General features: G+C 49.7%; 1 protein-coding gene across 7 annotated transcripts; it reads left to right on the top strand.

The window, feature by feature from the left end:
- Nucleotides 1–2,013: 2,013 nt before the first annotated feature.
- On the top strand, nt 2,014–9,600 carry LOC113983739 (translation initiation factor IF-2-like). 7 transcript variants are annotated; one of them, XR_005566803.1, is made up of 8 exons: nt 2,014–4,947; nt 6,403–6,499; nt 7,465–7,535; nt 7,973–8,095; nt 8,468–8,559; nt 8,647–8,748; nt 8,985–9,103; nt 9,252–9,600. XR_005566803.1 is itself a non-coding variant. In XM_039390151.1 (2 exons), the coding sequence occupies exons 1-2, from the start codon at nt 4,601–4,603 to the stop codon at nt 7,466–7,468; spliced, it is 351 nt and encodes a 116-aa protein (XP_039246085.1). In that variant the 5' UTR covers nt 2,014–4,600; the 3' UTR covers nt 7,469–7,688. The 7 variants fall into 7 exon arrangements, 1 of the variants encoding a protein (XP_039246085.1); XR_005566804.1 differs by having other exon boundaries at nt 6,403–6,495; nt 7,973–8,559; XR_005566802.1 differs by having other exon boundaries at nt 7,973–8,559.
- The last annotated feature ends 7,960 nt before the right edge of the window (nt 9,601–17,560 follow it).

Genomic DNA, 17,560 nt, shown 5'->3' with positions numbered 1-17,560 from the left:
ATCGGGGTGCAGAGACCCCCCTGCAGCCCGTGGAGGCTCCCACGCTGGAGCAGGTGGATGCAGGAAGGGGGCTGTGACCCCGTGGCAGGCCCAGGATGGAGCAGGGTCCTGCAAGGAACCTGCAGCCCGTGGAGAGGGAAGCCCAGGCTGGAGCAGGTTTTTCCCAGGTAGGACTCATGGCCCCTGTGGGGGACCCACACCGGTACAGCTCATCCGTGAGGGACTGACCCCATGGAGGAGTGACCCACGGGACAGCAGGTTGGGAAGAGCTGCTGCCCGAGGGATGGACTCACGCCGGAGAGGTCCATCAAGGACTGTCTCCCGTGGGAGGGACCCCACGGGAGCAGGGGAAGGACTCCAACTCCTCTCCCTGAGCAGCGGCAGAAACAACAACTGACCGTGACCCCCATTCCCATCCCCTCCCATCTCCCTGCTGGGGGGGAGGAGGGAGAACATGGAAGGAAAGGGGGGGGAAGGTGTTTTTAAGACTGTTTTATTTCTCACTCTTTGGCTCTTATCCTGTTAGTAATAAATATAAGTACTATCCCCACTTGGAGTCTTGTTTTGCTCGTGAAGGTGATCAGTCACTGACCTCTCCCAGCTCTTATTTCTACTCAGGAATTCTTAGCTGTTTTTTTTCTCTGTCCTCTGTCCAGTTGCAGAGGGAGAGTGAGAGAGTGGCTTTAGTGGGTACCTGGTATCTGGCCAGGGTCAACCCACTACAAGAATATAAAAAGAAGTAATTTTTTTGGCCTTGTTCTGATGCGGTTAAGGAGCTGGAAAACCAAGACTGGTGCAGGGAGGTCCAAAGCATGGCTTTGGGTCTGGATGATGGAGACCTCACATTTAGAGGGAGACAGACTCTGCCATTGCTTTCCTAGACTTTGTCCCACCTTAATGGTGTTTTTCCACCCACAGCAGCATTGCTGGGAGATGTTGCAGTGGCACATCCCCCCTTCTCTGCCAGGGCAGCATCGTGGCCCTTCCCACCCCACCATGGATTTTCCATTCCTGTGGCAGGGACTTGTCCCCACCTGATATCCGAATGGGAAATGCAACTCCTGGGGGTGGCTTTCATGGTTCCACCACAGGCTGGCACAGATTCTGATCCAGCTTTGAGAAATTGTGTGGTCTACGTGTTCTGGATAAAGCTGTCCCACCTTTGCACGTTATGACCCAAGAGAGTTTCGGTGGCCAGTTCGTGTATCAAAAGCACTCAGTACTAAAATGTACCAAGTTGCACCTGTGGACAAATCTGCACGAGCTCAATGCCCTGCGTACCCACACAGGCTTTTCTGTCTCGAATCCTGCTCATTGCGTGCCTGAGACTGGATTTATTTCAGCAGCTAAATGGTTCACTGGAGGACTAATTGGCTCTGAGAGCTCCAGTCCTTTGTGACAGATTATTAACCCTTCCCCCTTCATTATAAAAACATGAACTGTAGAGAAATCAAATACCACAGGGCCCCTGCGCCGAGCCTGTCAGTGCTCCCGGCTCGGTGTTCAGCACAGAAAGTCCCTTTTATATTTGGGAAGCGGAGGGAGAAAATTCTGGAAGCGCGAGAACGCGGCGATAGCTGGGAGGAACTGGGAGCCCTTAGGAAAGGACTGGGAGGTACTGGGATAAACTGGGAGCCCCGAGGAAGGAACCGGGGCTCTCCCGTCATTTGCGTAGCGCTGAGGGCAGGGCGCTTACGCCATTTGCGTAGCCTAACGCAGTTTACGTAGCGCCCCTCTCTTGCCGTTACTGGTGCCCCCTTTACGCCGTTTGCGTAGGGCTGAGGGCAGCGGCGTTAGGAGGGGACTGGGATGGACTGGGAGCCCTTAGGGAGGGACTGGGACAAAGTGGGAGCCCTTTGGAGAGGACTGGGATGAAGTGGGAAAGGTCCGCGAGCCCTTAGGAAGCCACCGTGGCCCTCCCGTCATTTGCGTAGCGCTGAGGGCAGGGCCCTTGCGCCTTTTGCGTATCTTTACGCAACTGATGTAACTCCCCCATTGCCATTACCGGCGCCCTCCTTACGCTGTTTGCGTAGCGCCGCAGGATTGCTGGCCCCCTTACGCAATTTGCGTAGCGCCGCTCCATTGCCGGGGGTGTCCAAAAGCTCCTCCAAAAGTCAGTTTATGGCTTTGCAGAGGGCTCTCGGGAGTCACCGAGGGGTTGAATGTAAAGAGAGAAAAATTAAATCTTTAGGGGGGGAAAAAAATTATAACAATTGCATGTCTGTGTTCCCGAGGAGCCGTGGGTGTTTTTAGGCAGCTGCCTGCAGAGGCCATCGCCGTTTCGTGAGGCGGCATTAATGCAGCGGGAGGAGACTTGTTCTGCTGTTCACAGAAATTCGGATTTTAAGGTTTTTCTCCTTGGTTTGAAGCTTCTTCATTCTTCCTTTGCTCTCTTTCAGAGCAAAGGTTTTAATTTTTAAACTTAAGGGGGAAAAAGTATTAACAACAAGTGAGGAAAACTAGGGGGAAAAGGGAAAAGTTCTTCTGAAGGATTACAATGTGCAAGCAAAATCAGTTCTCTCTCCAGGAGACAAAAAATATTAGAGGTGTAAATTGGCTCCAAAAATGCCCCCAGGGGCATAGGGAGGATAATCAGGATGACATCCTGGCTGAGCACTCAGCATCCGGGGCATGGCCCAGGTGTGCAGGGAAAATGCAGCTCATCAGGCATGTGTTAAACAGAGAATTTGTTTCTGGTATAAAAAGATGCCTGACTGCTCTGTGCACACACCAAACCAGCCCTTTGTGACTTGCACGGGTTGACTTGACTTCCAGGTTTTGAGACACTAGTTTTGATCTAAAAGCCCAGCCTATTGCTAGTGCTGCAGAACTGTTTGTTTGATGCAAGGAGAAAACAGGGATTGTGGCAGGAGCCAGGTCAGGCAGATCCCCTTCGGTGCAAAACTCCTGGAGCGAGCTGCAGCGTTTCTGTTAAGGGCCTTCTGTGTTGGAGTTGACTTCTTCCACTCCGGGACCTTTCACTTGCAAAGTACATTATGGGGCTCCTTTGTTTAACAAGTCTCTGGGAGCTGCGAGAGAGAGAATTAATGCTGGCATTTGGAAAGACAAGTGATAGTGCTGCATTGGATTTGGGTTTCATGTCATTATTTTCTGGTTCTGGAGTCAGAAAAAGCTGCTCATTTACTTTTCATGCAGCTGTACTGTTTTTTCCTGACTTCTTGAGGAGGCAGAGCTGATGAAATCGTGCTGTAGAAGACAGTTTCTCAGTTAAATGCATTTTATTTTGACCTATTTCCTTCCACTTGAGTCTAACATTTGGTCTCTTCATAGCCAATATTCTGTTTTATGGAAAGGCTTTAAAGTTTTCCTGAAGGAGATGAGTAAAAGGTGAAGTACCCAAGACAACCTAAATTTATATTATTCCTTTTGCCATTATTATTAAAAATAGGAAAGAAGAAGTAGTGTTGGGGAAAACACAGGGAATGCTGATGCAATTATACCTACATGTGCAAAGCTACGTGCTTGCTTTTACTCTTGAAATTTAGACCTCTGCTTTCCTTCTACAGACTGGGACAGTTCATTTCAGTTGCATTTTGCAACTACTGACATACATGTTCATTCCTAAATTCACTTCATATGCTTCCAAATCCTTAGGACAACATTCAGTTTAGGCACACCAAGAAAAACCTGGAGTGATTCCACCCACCTAAATGTAATTACTCAGTGCTGAATTAAAGGCACAGGTGTGTAACTTAAGACCCATGTGTTTGGAGTAACAAGGAGAGATCAAAATCTCAGCTTTTGTCATTAAATTCAATGTTTCTAGACCTTAATCCAAGACACATTTGTAGAGAGAGGTGATAGCTTCTTTTTAGAGGCATTACTATTATTAAACAGTGTTTTCTTGGACTGCTCACATTTTCTCCCAGCTCACCGTCTAACACTAATCTGTGACTAAATATTAAAAAAAAAGTGAGCTGTGAATGGTTTTAAGCTGAGACAAGATTCTCACTGTTAATGGCTTGGTCAGAGAGAGAGAGTATTTGTTTCAGCATGTAAATCTCTTTCCTGCAACGCTTAAAGCTGCTGATTCTGGAGTTTAGGAGGCCAGCGTGTCCAGAGCTGCTCTAGTCCCTGGGCTGATGAGCTCTCCCAGCTGGGTAAAGCTCTGTCAGGAGCCAGTTTGTAGTGAATTGACTGCAGGCAGAAAATATAAAAGCTCATAGGAAACATGAGCCTGACTCAGGAGCTATTTCTGTTCAGGTGACATTCTAATCCAAGCGTGTGGTGAATCATTACAGCAAAAATTGATTGGACCCCATATCAAACGAGTATTGATAAATATGAAGAAGTTTGTTTTGAGTTAGTAATATAAGGGGTCTTTTATATATATGGTGCATTACAACGGGGGGATTCAGGGCTTTGTCAGACTGTCTATAAAAATTAAAAAAATACATGTTTGTATAAAAATCTCCGTTCTATACTTGTGGCTTTGAAGGCCTGGGCTGTTTTTCTTTTCCTTCTGGAGTAGCTGCGATTCATCTCGTTCGAGTGGAGTGAATTCATCCCGTTTCCGAGGCCAACGGGAGGAGCGAGCGGGCGGCCATGTTGTGCGGGGGGCGGGGAGGAAGGAGCCGAGATGGCGGCGGCTCCCTCACCCGCACGGCACAGGATGGCCGGGGAGCAGCGGCGGCTCCCGCACGGCTCCCGGGCGCGCTGCCCGCCGCTCGCTCGGGGGACACCCGGCCGGATCCCCGGGTGCAGCGCTGGAGGGCCGAGTCGGGCCCGGCACCCTGGGGGCGAGCGGGGCTGCCGAGAGGGGCTGGGACGGGCGGGCAGCAATGGCGCCGGGACTGCGAGCGCTGCCCGCGCCGCTCCCTCGCCGGGCGGGCGCGGGGCCGCCCTTGGCCGCGGGAAGGGCGAGCATCGGAGCAGCGCCCCGTCCTCGGGGCCCCCGGTGCCGGCCAGCGGGCTGCTCTTCGCCAGGTGAGTGCCGGGGTCTCCGCGCTCCTCCTTGTCCTTTGTCCTGGGGAGGGAAAACAAAATGTCCTCGGAGCCGGGAGGGGAAGGGGGCGCTGCCTCTGCCGGCCCCCCCTGCCACCCCTCGCCGCTCGCTGAGGGGACCCGCGGGAACTGTCGGGGCCCCCCGGCCGTGTCCTGCCCGTGGGGGGTGAGGGGGAGCGGCGGGACCGGGGGAGCCCCGGTGCCCCTCGGCGGCTGCGGCGCTGCCGTCCCGGCCCTGCAGCACCCGCGGGGGCCGCCCGGCCCGGCCCCGATGCAGCACCGAGGGGGCAGCGGCGGGTTTTGGGTCCCCGGTGCGGCCCCGGGCACAGGGGGGGCACTCTGGGAAGCAAAGGCAGTTACTTAAATATGAGTTACAGGATAAGGAAACGGATGAGTTTGTGTGTTACGTGGAAAGCTTTTAAAAACGTTTCTGGGGTGTCAGGTTTGTTTTTAGTGTTCAGTTCATGCGTTTTTCAGAGACCTCACAGTCATTTCTCTTTCTGGAGCATTTTTTATCTTCTTTTCGGTGCCTAATAATTTTAGAAGTTGTAGAAGACCTTTTGCAAGACTTTCTAAAAATGCAAGTTTAAGTGGAATGCCTGACGTTTGTTATGTGTTAGCTGGCATTCAGCAATTACCACTGTAAGGGCAAAATTGGAATTCTGAATGTATGAAAAGTCTCGAGTTTCTATAAGTTTCGAATAATAGTTTATTATCTGGTAAAAGCAGCAGCCGGCTGGGTGACAGAAATGGGACCAGTTTCCCAAATCTGCACCCCCCTACTACAGGGTACATTTAGTATTTATCTTAGCTACTTCATGCATATTAATTATATCATATGCATATACATTCTACAGGTTTTTGCTAAGTATTTAATAGATGGGTTTTCTTACAGCTAAAGCTAAAGGGTTATCTCTACAACCAGTCATAATTCCTGCATTCTTGGAGAAACAGGCGCCTAAAGATTTAAAGTTCTACTATATTTTATTCTTAGGATAGTAAGGAGGTTTTAGGCCTCTTGACCTTGTGAGGGTCTGTTTTATTTCTTTATGGGGGTGTAATTAAGTTTTACAATCCGTTTGTTTTATTTTGATGTAACCACCCATTTGTTTCACGAATCACGGTTATTTATATATCACAAAAAGTCACTGTGATAGAGGAAGAGGTAAATATTAAGAGCTTTAGTTTTAGTTGGAGGCTGTGTTTAGCCATATTTGTTGGATTTCTATGGTGTACACTTGAGCAAGGTTATAAAACTCCGTGCAGGTTTTAAACATTGCAGTTGGAGGTAAATCTGGATTATTCAATACTTCCTCTGCAAATGTGAATCTGTCATTACAACAATATAAGTTTGCCCTTTTTTGGAAATAGAAATACAGGTTTTAGCAACTGCTGGACTTCTCCACCTTTATGCAAAATGTTCTGTCTTTATTTTAGATTTGGATTATGGTGGTTTTCTAACCCAGCCACAGTTCTGCAGTATAGAACAGGTTCTGGCATACACACTGTGCCCTAAAGGAAGTTCTGGCTGTAGGTGGGTGTCTGCTGGATTTCTCTTTTCTTAAAGATGTTATGGGATTTTTTTTTTTTGATAGCTTTGAGTGGTTTCTTTAAACAACTGAAAATAAAATAGCAAGTAATTGTCTCAAAAAATTAATTCCTCTTAATTCGTAGTGTGTTTTGTTTAACAGTTCTGCTTTTTTATATTCAAGGTGTAGGAATTGTAATTTATATTTGGATACCTTTTAATTTAGCAAGGAATGTTTTTTAAAATTGTGTTTTTACCCAATGATTCCAGTCTTCTTCTTAAGTATGAAGTAGTGGGGATGATAAATATAACTGCTGTAAAATAAAATACCATTTTTGCCTTCACAAAAGGCAAGAAAAGTTGGCTGGAGGTAGTGCAAATATAGTGTTCCTTTTGTTAAAGACCCTGGTTTGGGATCTGACAAAAGGTTAAAGAAGCTGAAAGCTTTAAAACTGTTTTCTAAAGGGCAAAAAGATGCATTTTTGGGGAAGATCAAGCAAGGTAGGACTTACAATTCAGAGAAGCTGATGACAGAAGCCATTTTGAAATAACTTTGCTGTCCCTAAAGGTTTTATTTAATTTTGCATAGCCTGGTTCTAAAGACTTTAATGTGAAAAAAAAGCACAAGGGGTGAGGGGTATTGGGTGATAAGTTACTCAATAAAAAAGGTTAAGTTTGCATTTGATCTCCAAGTCTTTCAAAATTAAAGTAATGGAAGACAGAAGAGCAGATTGCAGTTAGTCATGAGAAGCACAGGTCGTGTGTGTTGTGTGTCAGTCACTGTCATCTCCAGTGTTTTATTTCAGCCAAGAATGTCCTTTTATTTTTAGAATTGTAAAGATACAGTTACTGCTCTCATAAGTTTTCTTGACTTAATAATTACCTAAAGATCAATACATTTCAGGCATGTGACTTGTTCTGCTTTTCTAAAGCAAAATGTTGAAAATTTCCATCCTTTTTTTTTTTTCCAGGTAGAATGCCATGAACAATTCCTTATTGTCTGAGTGGCTTCAGAGGAAACGTTCATGAGTTATTTTCTCAGGTAGGAGTGGCTGTAACTTGTGGTAGTATGTTCATTTCCTTGTTATTTTTTTATCTTGAAATTTGCCTTTTTGCTACTGTGCAGATGGTAAGAAAAGAAATCTGATTTTTTATGTGGAGGGGATACATTTTGTAAAGTATCTGGACTTTTAGAAAGCTTTTTTTTTTTTGCAGATGCAGGTAGACTGTCTTCAAATACTGTCATGTTTCTGTGCTCCTTCTGTCTAAATTTGAGTTTACCCAGGCTGCCTGGTTAGAGCAAGTGTGTTCTGCTCTATACCATTAATTTTCTGATGTTTAATACTTCAGCAGGTCCAGGACTTCCAGGACTGTCCTGGTGGCTGTGATCACAAATGACTCATCAGAGCCACTTGAACAAGAAAAGCCTTTCTAAACAAGGGCATTTCTGAGGCTCTTGCTGGTTTTTTTGCCTTCCAGCTGACCATCTTTGACTTCAGGGAGGTTGGTCTCAGGCTCAGGAAGAAGCCGGACAGCCCTCAGGAGACAAAGCTGCCCAAGACTGTCCGGCCCCCAGGCACGAGTGAGAACTCCAGTTCCAAGGTAGCCTTTTCCTGCCCTTTTCCTTGCTGTTTGATGTGACACTTGAAGAGGCTGCGTGCCTTGCCTCCAGCTCATTGAAACCCCTCAGTGTGCGGGTCCTGTTGTCGTTGCAAACTGCTGGTGGTGGTGGAGTTCCTTCTGCTGGGGCAAAGGCAAAACGTGTTCTCCTAGTGAGATGCTGGAGTCCTGATCTGTGCTAAGCCAACACAAATAATTTCTGCTGAAGCTGGTGGGGTTTGCTGGAGTTTAGCTACCATGGCGAAGGCACAATAGCGGGGGAAGGCTGGGGCAGGACACAAGGGCACGAGCTTGCCATTTTCCATTGTCCCACTGAAAGAGCCACCTCTTGCTTTGGTGTCTCTCTCCCTCCAGCATGCCTGCTGTGCCAGCGATCAGAGGCTGACCCGGACATCTGTGGAGAAAACCTTCAGATAAATGGTTTCTGTGCCCACGTGTTCTGCCTGGTGAGTTGCTCCGTGGGCTCTCTCCAGCTTTCCAATGGGCAGTTCCCACCACCCTCTCTCCTCAGCAGTGCATCATCTTTCCTGCAGGTTTTTGCCAGCCTCCTTCGTCAGCAAGAGAACGATCGAGTAGGACTCCTTGGCTTTCTCCCAAGGGAGATCCCAGATATAGTCTCCCAGGCAGCACAGAAGGTGAGAGCCTGACAAGAGCAGGGAGATTTGGGCCAGCCTGCAGAACCGCCTGGTTCCACAGGGACTGCATCCAAGTAGGAGTGGTTCTGTCACCCCGGGGGGCACAGCAGGGGCTCAGCAGCACCAGGGCCTCACTCTGGCTGTGAAGCAGAAGGACCCAGGAGAAGAGCTCAGCCAGATAATCCCACGCTTTGGACACTTTGTCCTCACCTCCCTGAACCCGTTTGCTTCCCCAGGCCCTGGGAATTGCTCTGGTGCTCCTCCTGTGCTGCCGAGGGCACCCACAGACACTGCTCTGGCCTGAGGGACAGCATAACCAGCTGGGAATGTGATGGCTGTGCTGGTCTGGGCACAGGTAAGAGGCAAACAAACCTGGTGCCCCTGGGCCTGGTGCCCCTGGGCCTGGCAGTGGGTGCCCAGGGCGGGTTTGGCAGAGCCGCACTGCTCTGGCCTATCTTGTCCCAGGTCTGGAACGATCTTGTCCCTCCTGCTTCCCCTCACAGCCTCCTGAGATGACTCAGGGCTTGCTGGTGTCAGCGTGGCCAGACAGTCAGGACTGGAGCCTTCTGACAGCTCCAGGGAACCTGAGACCATCAGCCCCAACACAGGCAGCCTGGCGCTATCAGGGCTGTCTCCCAGTTCTCCAGCACTGGAGACCGTCAGCCCCAGCCCCAGCGCCCAGCTGCCATCTCCTGGATCTGCAGCACCACAGACCAGCAACCTCCACACCACCCAGAGACCATCAGCCCTGGGAACTGCTCCTGTGCAGAGAACACCCCGAAGGCGAAACCAGTCCCGCCAGCCAACGGGACTGGTTAATGCAGCCAGTGCCAGGAGCCACTGGGAGGGACTGGGAGGGGACTGGGGTGTCTTTCAGATAAATTTTAGACAAGGTAAAAGGGAGAATGATTCGAGCTAATTAAAAAGAAAACAACCTAAAGTCAACACAACTCGGAGAGAGAAAAGAAAAAGAAATCGTAAAACTTAATTGGGCCCCTGTAAAGACATAAACCAAGTTACCTCCCTTTTACCTTGTCTAAGGTTCATCGTGAAGGGACTTGGTTTAGTTATAGATAATGACACCTTTCTGAAAAATTGATAACTTTGAGCAGATGTTTGCTTGTTATCTACACAATGTCTGACTTGACAATGTGTAATGAATATATATATTTATATAGAGAATAAAATAGAACAAGTGTCTCCTTTGGGGGTTGTTCAAACCCCTCCCTGATCACCCAGTGCTGAATTTGCTTTTCTCAGATAATAAATTCTGGTTGGAAACCACCCGGCTCTGGGTTTCTGTTCCTTACAAGTGTGGATCTGAAATATTATATCAATAATTTATTTATCTCAATATACTTTTATGTAATTTATTTATTTATTTATTTATATACACGTATTATACATTTGTATATATATTATTGATATAAATTATATATCAATATATATAAATACATAAAGACATATTTATGTATTAATTTCTATACATCATTTATGTATTTAAATGTTTATTTATTTTATATACATTTTATATACATTTTATATACATTTTATATACTTACATATGTTATTGATATATATTATATATCAATATATTTATATATTGATATATAAAAACATATATATAAATGTATATATTCTTTATATATTTGAATATTTATTTTATATATATTTTATATATTTATATATTATTGATATATATTATATATCAATACATTATATATAAATATATAATTAATATATTAGTATATATTATTGATATATACCATATATCAATATATTATATAAAAATATATAAAAACATATATTAATATATATAAATATTAATAACCGGGACTGGGGAGAACTGGAAGCTTTCCTGGGATCACTGGGAGCAGCCGGCTGGAGGCAGAGTGACAGCAGGGACAGGGGGGACACACGACCCCCCAAAATCCTCACGGGGATGGGGGGGTCCAGGCTGGGCCCGAGGCCCCGGGGAGGGGCTGCGGCCGCCGGCGGCTCAGGAGCTCTGTGGGGAGAGAAAAGGGGGGGACACCGGGGTGGGGAGTCCCCGGGGGGGCACAGACGCTCTGGGGGGACACACGACCCCCTGGGACCCCCCTCACCTTCTGGCGCAGGTAGAAGCCGAGCCCCAGCGCCAGGGAGACGAAGGCCAAGAGGAAGCCCCGGCCCCTCCTCCGGAGCAATTCCTCAGGCTGATGGAGCCCGGCAGGGCCGGGGCCGCCGGCGGTGTCCGATCCCGGCAGGAAGCGGGGAGGGCCCGGCGGGGTCTGATAGAAATAAATCAAGGCAGAGCTCTCTCTTTCTTTTCCCCCCTGGGCAGTGACCATCAAGAGCTGTCCCTGCTTCCCAGCAGAAGCTGCACACACTTCAACAAAGTCTGTGGAAGAATCTGCTCTGTCAAAGTTGGCCCTGGGCTTTTATGCTTATCCAGGGATGGATCAGCAGTCACATATTCCCAGGCCAGTGAGCAGCTGACCTGTCAAACTCTGCTTCCAAAAGCAGGATGTGTATCTGAAGGTTGGGGAACCAGGCTGGGTTGGGCCCAATTCAACACTAAACCAAGCCCTTGGCACCAGCAGTAACTCCCCACAGAGAGCTGGCAGTGCTTGCATTCTCCCATCAGATTCTTTTCCTGCTACAAGGGGTCTGCTACCACCCTCTCCAGAAAGGGGGGGGTAACCAGGTTCTTATTAATAAATCCCTTGGGGTGGATTAGAGTGAAACAACACTGAATAATCGGTGTTTGAAAACATATATGTAGGGTTTATTTTAGAACAATGTTGTTTCAAAGGTAAACAGGTATGTTGCCATTTTGGGTGTTATCATCTCTATCTCTCATCTACAGCAACATGGCATAAAGAGAACCTTTAGGGAAAATGCATAAGGGAAAGGCAGGATAAGGGTAAGGGAGAGTATGGATTCCACAGTGTGTTTGGAGCTGCATCAGCTGTCAGTCCAAGATGGGCCATGTCAGAACTGGTGAGGTTGGGGGATGAGGAGCGAGGTTGATCATCCAGGGTCAGTGTGGATCTCCTGAGGAGACACTCAGCATCAAGATCACTTGGAGAACACCTCTATCACCTCTTCTCTGAACTAAAATATATCCATAATTGAATTAAAACAAAAAAAGTACAAACTTTGAAGACTTGTTTTGAAATTACCTTGAAGACAATTAAAGGAAGACAAAGAGATCCTGAGGGATTTCAGGATTTTAATGAGCCCCACGGTGTGTTTGCAGCCCAGCCCATGATCCTGAGGTAGTGAGAGAAGATTGAAGCAGCTGCTGAAGAAGTCAGAAGCCAAACTGCCAGTGCCTTGAAGCATTGCTGGGCCCCACTGAGGGCAGGCACTGCCAAAGCCTCCCCAGGGACTCCTTGGAGCAGCTCCTTGGAGGCCAGGAGTGCAGGCAGACAAAGGCTCTGGGCAGGCCCCTGCAATGCTGAGCAAAGCCTGCCTTGGTTTTGTGGAGCACAAAGGCCAAGGCCTGAGCCCCAGGCCCTGGCCCAGCAGATCCTGTCCCTCCCGGCTGGCTCAGGGCTGTTTGGGGGGCACTGGGAGGGGAGGGGGAGGAACAACAAAGGCCCAAAACTGGGCAACCCCTGCCAGGCTCCTGAGGGAGGGGCGAGGCAGAACCCAAGGGCAGAACCTGCCAGGAAAGTTGCTTGTGGTGGCCTGAGTGGCAGAGGCAGCTGCCAGAGGCAAGGGGACAAAGGCCTGGGTGCCTTTGGGCCTTGCAGCCCTGCCAGAGCCCTTGGCCATCTCTCCTGCAGGCTGTCCTGCCCTGGCCCTGCTGCTGCTCTGGCCTTGCAGGCTGCACACACCCCTCCTGCTTTCCCACCCCCCTCCCATCATACTTCCCACTGATACAGTCAGTTACCATGGCAACCACCATACATTTCCATTGCTATCGTCATTTACCATGGAAACCATCATACATTCTTATTGCTATGGTTGGTTACCATGGCAACCATAATAAATTCCCAATGCTATGGTCGGTTACCATGGCAACCATCATACATTCCCAATTCTATGGTCAGTTACCATGGCAACCATCATACATTCCCATTGCTATGGTCGGTTACCATGGCAGCCATCATTCATTCCTGTTGCTACGGTCAGTTACCATGGCAAACATCATACAGTTGTGTTGCAACAGTCGGTTACCATGGCAACAAGCATACCTCCCACTGGTACACTCGGTTACTATGGCAACCACCATACATTCCAGTTTCTACGGTCAGTTACTACGGCAACCAGCATAGATTCAAATTGCTACAGCTAGCTACCATGGCAACCATCCCACTGCTATGGTCGGTTACCATGGCAATCACCATACCTCCCACTGGTGCAGTCGGTTACCATGTCAAGCACCACACATTCCCGTTTCTACAGTCAGTTACCATGGCAACCATCATACATTCCCCTTGCTATGGGAGGTTACCATGGCAACCACCACACATTCCCATTGCAACGGTCAGTTACCATGGCAACCATCACACATTCCCATTGCAATGGTCAGTTACCATAGCAACCATCATACATTCCTATCGCTACAGTCGGTTACTATGGAAACCATCATACATTCTTATTGCTCTGGTCGCTTACCATGGCAACCACCATACATTCTAATTGCCACGGCTGGTTACCATGGCAACCACCACCACACACTCCCATTGCTACAGTCGGTTACTATAGCAACCATCATACATTCCCATTGCTATGGTCAGTTACCATGGCAACAATCATACAGTCGCGTTGCTACAGTCACTTACCATGGCAACCATCGTACATTCCCATCACTACAGTCACTTACTATGGGAACCTCTTGGTTCCCCTTGGACAGAAGCAGATGCAGATGAGCCTCCCTGTTGTCCACCAGCCTGGCAGCTGTGCTCTAAAGGCCTGTGGCCCAAGGGCTGTCTTCACCAAGACCCTGCACCAACCTCTGGGACTCTTTCCATCCTCTCGTGCTGCCTTTCCAGTGAATTCCAGGGTTATCAAAGCCAACTGGAATGGGCTCTTTGTCTCACTCCACAATGTCACCCAAACCACTCTCTCCTCTCACCCTCACCCACAAAAGTTCACCCAGTTTGTTCATCCCCTAGAGCAGCTCCACAGGTCCCAGAAGCTCCTTCCTGCTGAGGACACCTCTCTCCTGCTCCTTCTCTCCTGGGTCTCCTTGACCTTCTCTCCCAGCCCATCACAGCCCTGCAACCTGGGAGCTGTCTCAGCAGGCCTGGGCTGTTATTGCCTGCAAGTGGAATGAAGAGAGACTTGGGGCTGCAGCTCCTCCTGCCTGTGCCCCACACGCAGGGCATTGGGGCCTGTCTGGCTGCAGCCCCTCAGTGGGGGCACCGGGGTCAGAACAGACTTGCAGTGGGGAAAGCTGCTCTGAAAGCCCCGAGAGCTGGGCTGTGCAGAGGCTTTGCTGACAGTGGCCTTGGGGGTGGACGTGCTGGGACTCAGGCCCAGGGGGAAAATCCCAGGCCTGATCCCTGAGGAGATCAGCACATGCTGCTGAAATGCTGGGGGAGAGCAGAGCCAGCAGAGGGAGGAAACAAGTGTGGACAGCCTGGGCTGATGGGATTTGGACTCGTGCCTGGCCCAGCCTTGGCTGGGCAGAGAAGGGACAGCCTTTGTGTAACGACCACAGCAATGGGAATGTGTAATGGTTGCCATGGTAACTGACCATAGCAATGGCAATGTCTGATGGTTGCCATGGTAACCAACCATAGCAACGGGAATGTATGCTGTTTCGCATGGTAACTGAGCATAGGAATGGGAATGTGTGATGGTTGCCATGGTAACGTACCGTAGCAATAAGAATGAATGATGGTTACCAAGGTAACTGACCATAGCAATGAAAATGTGTAATGGTTCCCATGGTAACTGACCGCAGGAATGGGAATGTATGCTGGTTGCCATGGTAACTGAAAGGAGCAACACAACTGAATAATGGTTTCCATGGTAACCGACTGCACCAGTGTGAATTATGATGGTTGCTGTGGTAACTGACCTTAGAAAGGGGAATGTATGATGTTTGCCATGGTAACTGACGGTAGCAATGGGAATTTATGATGGCTGCCATGGTAACTGTGATTTCCTCACACTATGAGCACGACGTTTTCATCTGCAAAAACATCTGTGAGTGCCCAGAGATCTCCCGAGATGGGCTGGAAAGGTCTCAAGCACATGAGCACTGGAGAGGGGCTAAGGAGCTGTGGCCTCACCGGTGTGGAGACTGAGGACAGTACAGGACAGTCCTGAGAGGGCTTGAAGAGAGGATTTAGAGATGGTGGATTTTTTTGTCACAGTAGAAAAGAGCATGAGAAAGAAAGAATTAATGCCAAGTGTAGCTGGGGAGGTCCCGAGTGGACTTGAGAAAAAAGGAATTTCACTCCATTGGAAACGCTGCAACACATCCCCCAGGAGGAGTGTGGATGAGCCCAAGGCTCTGTGTGTGCAGGAAGAGCCAGGGAGGACGCAGAGATGTCAGTGCAGGAAGGTGCCAGCCAGGTGGGGCAGCCGGGGGGATGACGACAGCCTGCAGGGAAAGGGGCAGGGCATGGACACCGTAGGACAGCCTGGGCTGGAGAGGAGACAGGGAGGGGAGAAGCTGAAAGGCCCTGACAGAACCACCTTCTGCAGGCCTTTGGCCATGGCTGCTGTCTGTGCCCCTGATGCCAGGAGGAGGGGAGTGCCCCTTGCAGCCCTGGGGCCTCATGGCCTCCTTGTCCCTGCTCAGCAGCCTGGCAGGTGCCACCCCATGGGCCTGCCCTTGGCATTGCACATCCCACATCCCAGTGCCCCAGGAAGAGCCCTGAGGAATGAGGCAGGGACAGGATGTCCCTTCCCAGGGGCTGGGGGTCAGGGCTTGGTCCTTTGGACTAATAAAACACATCCAGGTTTCCTTATCATCAGAGCCACCTTTCCATTGCTTGTCCATCCTTGTCATCACTGGAATTTTCTGTTCCAATTGGAACCTGGGGACACTTTCACAGTCGTGTCCCTCAGTGGGACCCATTAACACTACAAGAAACTTCAGTATTTCAAACTCATTTTGACTTCCTGAGAAGTTGTTTGAACTTCCTCTCAGGGCCTGAGTCTCATGCAAACAACATCAAACCCCCCGAGGGTCATGAAATACCTGGGGCTGTTGCTGTGCTGCTGAGCTGGGCCGGGCTCCTGGCACACAGGGAGCTCCTGGCAAGCAAGAAGAGCTTCAAAGAGACAGCTCTGCTGGTGAGCAGCTCCTCTGCACAGCCCAGCAGGGCTGAGGGCACTGCCAGGGCAGCTCAGGGACACCAGCAGGGCACAGACAGAGCTTCAAGGGGCTCAGCACTGGCAGGAGGGCTGAGAGCTCCCTGCAGGAGGAATCTTGGCAGGGCTGCACATGGTGAGTCTGTGGCTGCAGGGCAGTGCAGGGGCAGCTCCTGGAGGCATCTCCTAAAGCTGGCCCAGCCCCAGCTGATGGGATGGGTGAGCAGGGGCTGTTTTGGGGCACTTTGGAAGAGCTGTGAAGCCGGGGGTGCAGCCAGGGGTGCCCAGGGCTGTGGGGCAGAGCAGGGTCCTGCAGCCCAGGGTGCTGTGCTGGGCAGGGACTCTGCTGCCTGCCAGGGGCAGCTCTCAGCCGGCCTGGGGAGAATCTGTGTGTTAAGTCCTCTTCAAGGCAGCCCGAGGGAAAGTGCAGGGCAGATGGGAAACAGGCTGAGAGGCACTGCAGCTCTCCTGGCTCTGCAATAAGCAACGGAGAGCTCAGCCCTTCTGCCTGTCCTGTCTCAACACTCTTCAGATTTGTAATTGGAAAAATTTGTCCCTAAAAATATCCCCAGGTGTTAGGATTGTAATCAGAAAACTCAGTCAAAATTATTTTAAGGATACACTGTGCCTCTCTTTTGCAGCCCAAATTGCTCCAAGACAACAGTACAGGAATTGAATTTTCCATCAAAGCTGGGTTCCATGTGACATCCCCTGTGATCATGAGAGCTGTCCCAAACCAGCTCCGTGTCTGCACTGCAGCAGAGCAAAGCTGAGACCTTGGCAGCACATGGGCAGAGCTCCTGCTCCTCACAGTACCCTCAGAGAGCACAAACCAGAGAAAAGAAATGCCTTGACTTGGAGGGGATTTCCCTGAAAACTGCACTGGCTTTGCTGAGAGGGGGCTGTCTTAATTTCTCCCTGTCATTTCATGTTTCTGAGCAGTGTCCCTGTGCTGGGAAGCAGCAAATGCCCAAGAGCAGCTCCCTCACCCAGTTCCCCCTCCTGGCATTGGCAGACAGGCGGGAGCTGCAGCTCCTGCACTTCTGGCTCTTCCTGGCCATCTCCCTGGCTGCCCTCCTGGCCAACGGCCTCATCCTCAGCGCCGTAGCTGCGACCACCACCTGCACACCCCCATGGGCTTCTTCCTGCTCCACCTCTCCCTCACAGACCTGGGCTGCACCTGCACCACTGTCCCCAAAGCCATGCACAATTCCCTCTGGGGCACCACAACCATCTCCTACCAGGGATGTGCTGCACAGGTTTTTCTGTTCTTCATCTCAGCAGAGTTTTCCCTCCTCACCATCCTGTGCTACGACCGCTCTGTTCCCATCTGCAAACCCCTGCACTACGGGACCCTCCTGGGCAGCAGAGCTTGTGCCCACATGGCAGCAGCTGCCTGGGCCACTGGCTTTCTCTATTCTCTGCTGCACACAGCCAATACATTTTCCCTGCCCCTGGGCCAGGGCAATGCCCTGGGCCAGTTCTTCTGTGAAATCTCACACATCCTCAAGCTCTCCTGCTCACACTCCTACATCAGGGAACTGGGCCT

Source organism: Pipra filicauda, unplaced genomic scaffold, assembly GCF_003945595.2.
Source record: "Pipra filicauda isolate LSUMZ 115617 unplaced genomic scaffold, ASM394559v2 scaffold808_size78260_pilon, whole genome shotgun sequence".
NCBI classification, from domain to species: Eukaryota; Metazoa; Chordata; class Aves; order Passeriformes; family Pipridae; genus Pipra; species Pipra filicauda.
This window is presented reverse-complemented; position numbering and strand designations above follow the sequence as displayed.

What these genes read in the sequence shown, in the direction of transcription:
- LOC113983739 (XM_039390151.1), top strand. Translation starts at nt 4,601, where the DNA reads ATGGCGGCGGCTCCCTCACCCGCACGGCACAGGATGGCCGGGGAGCAG.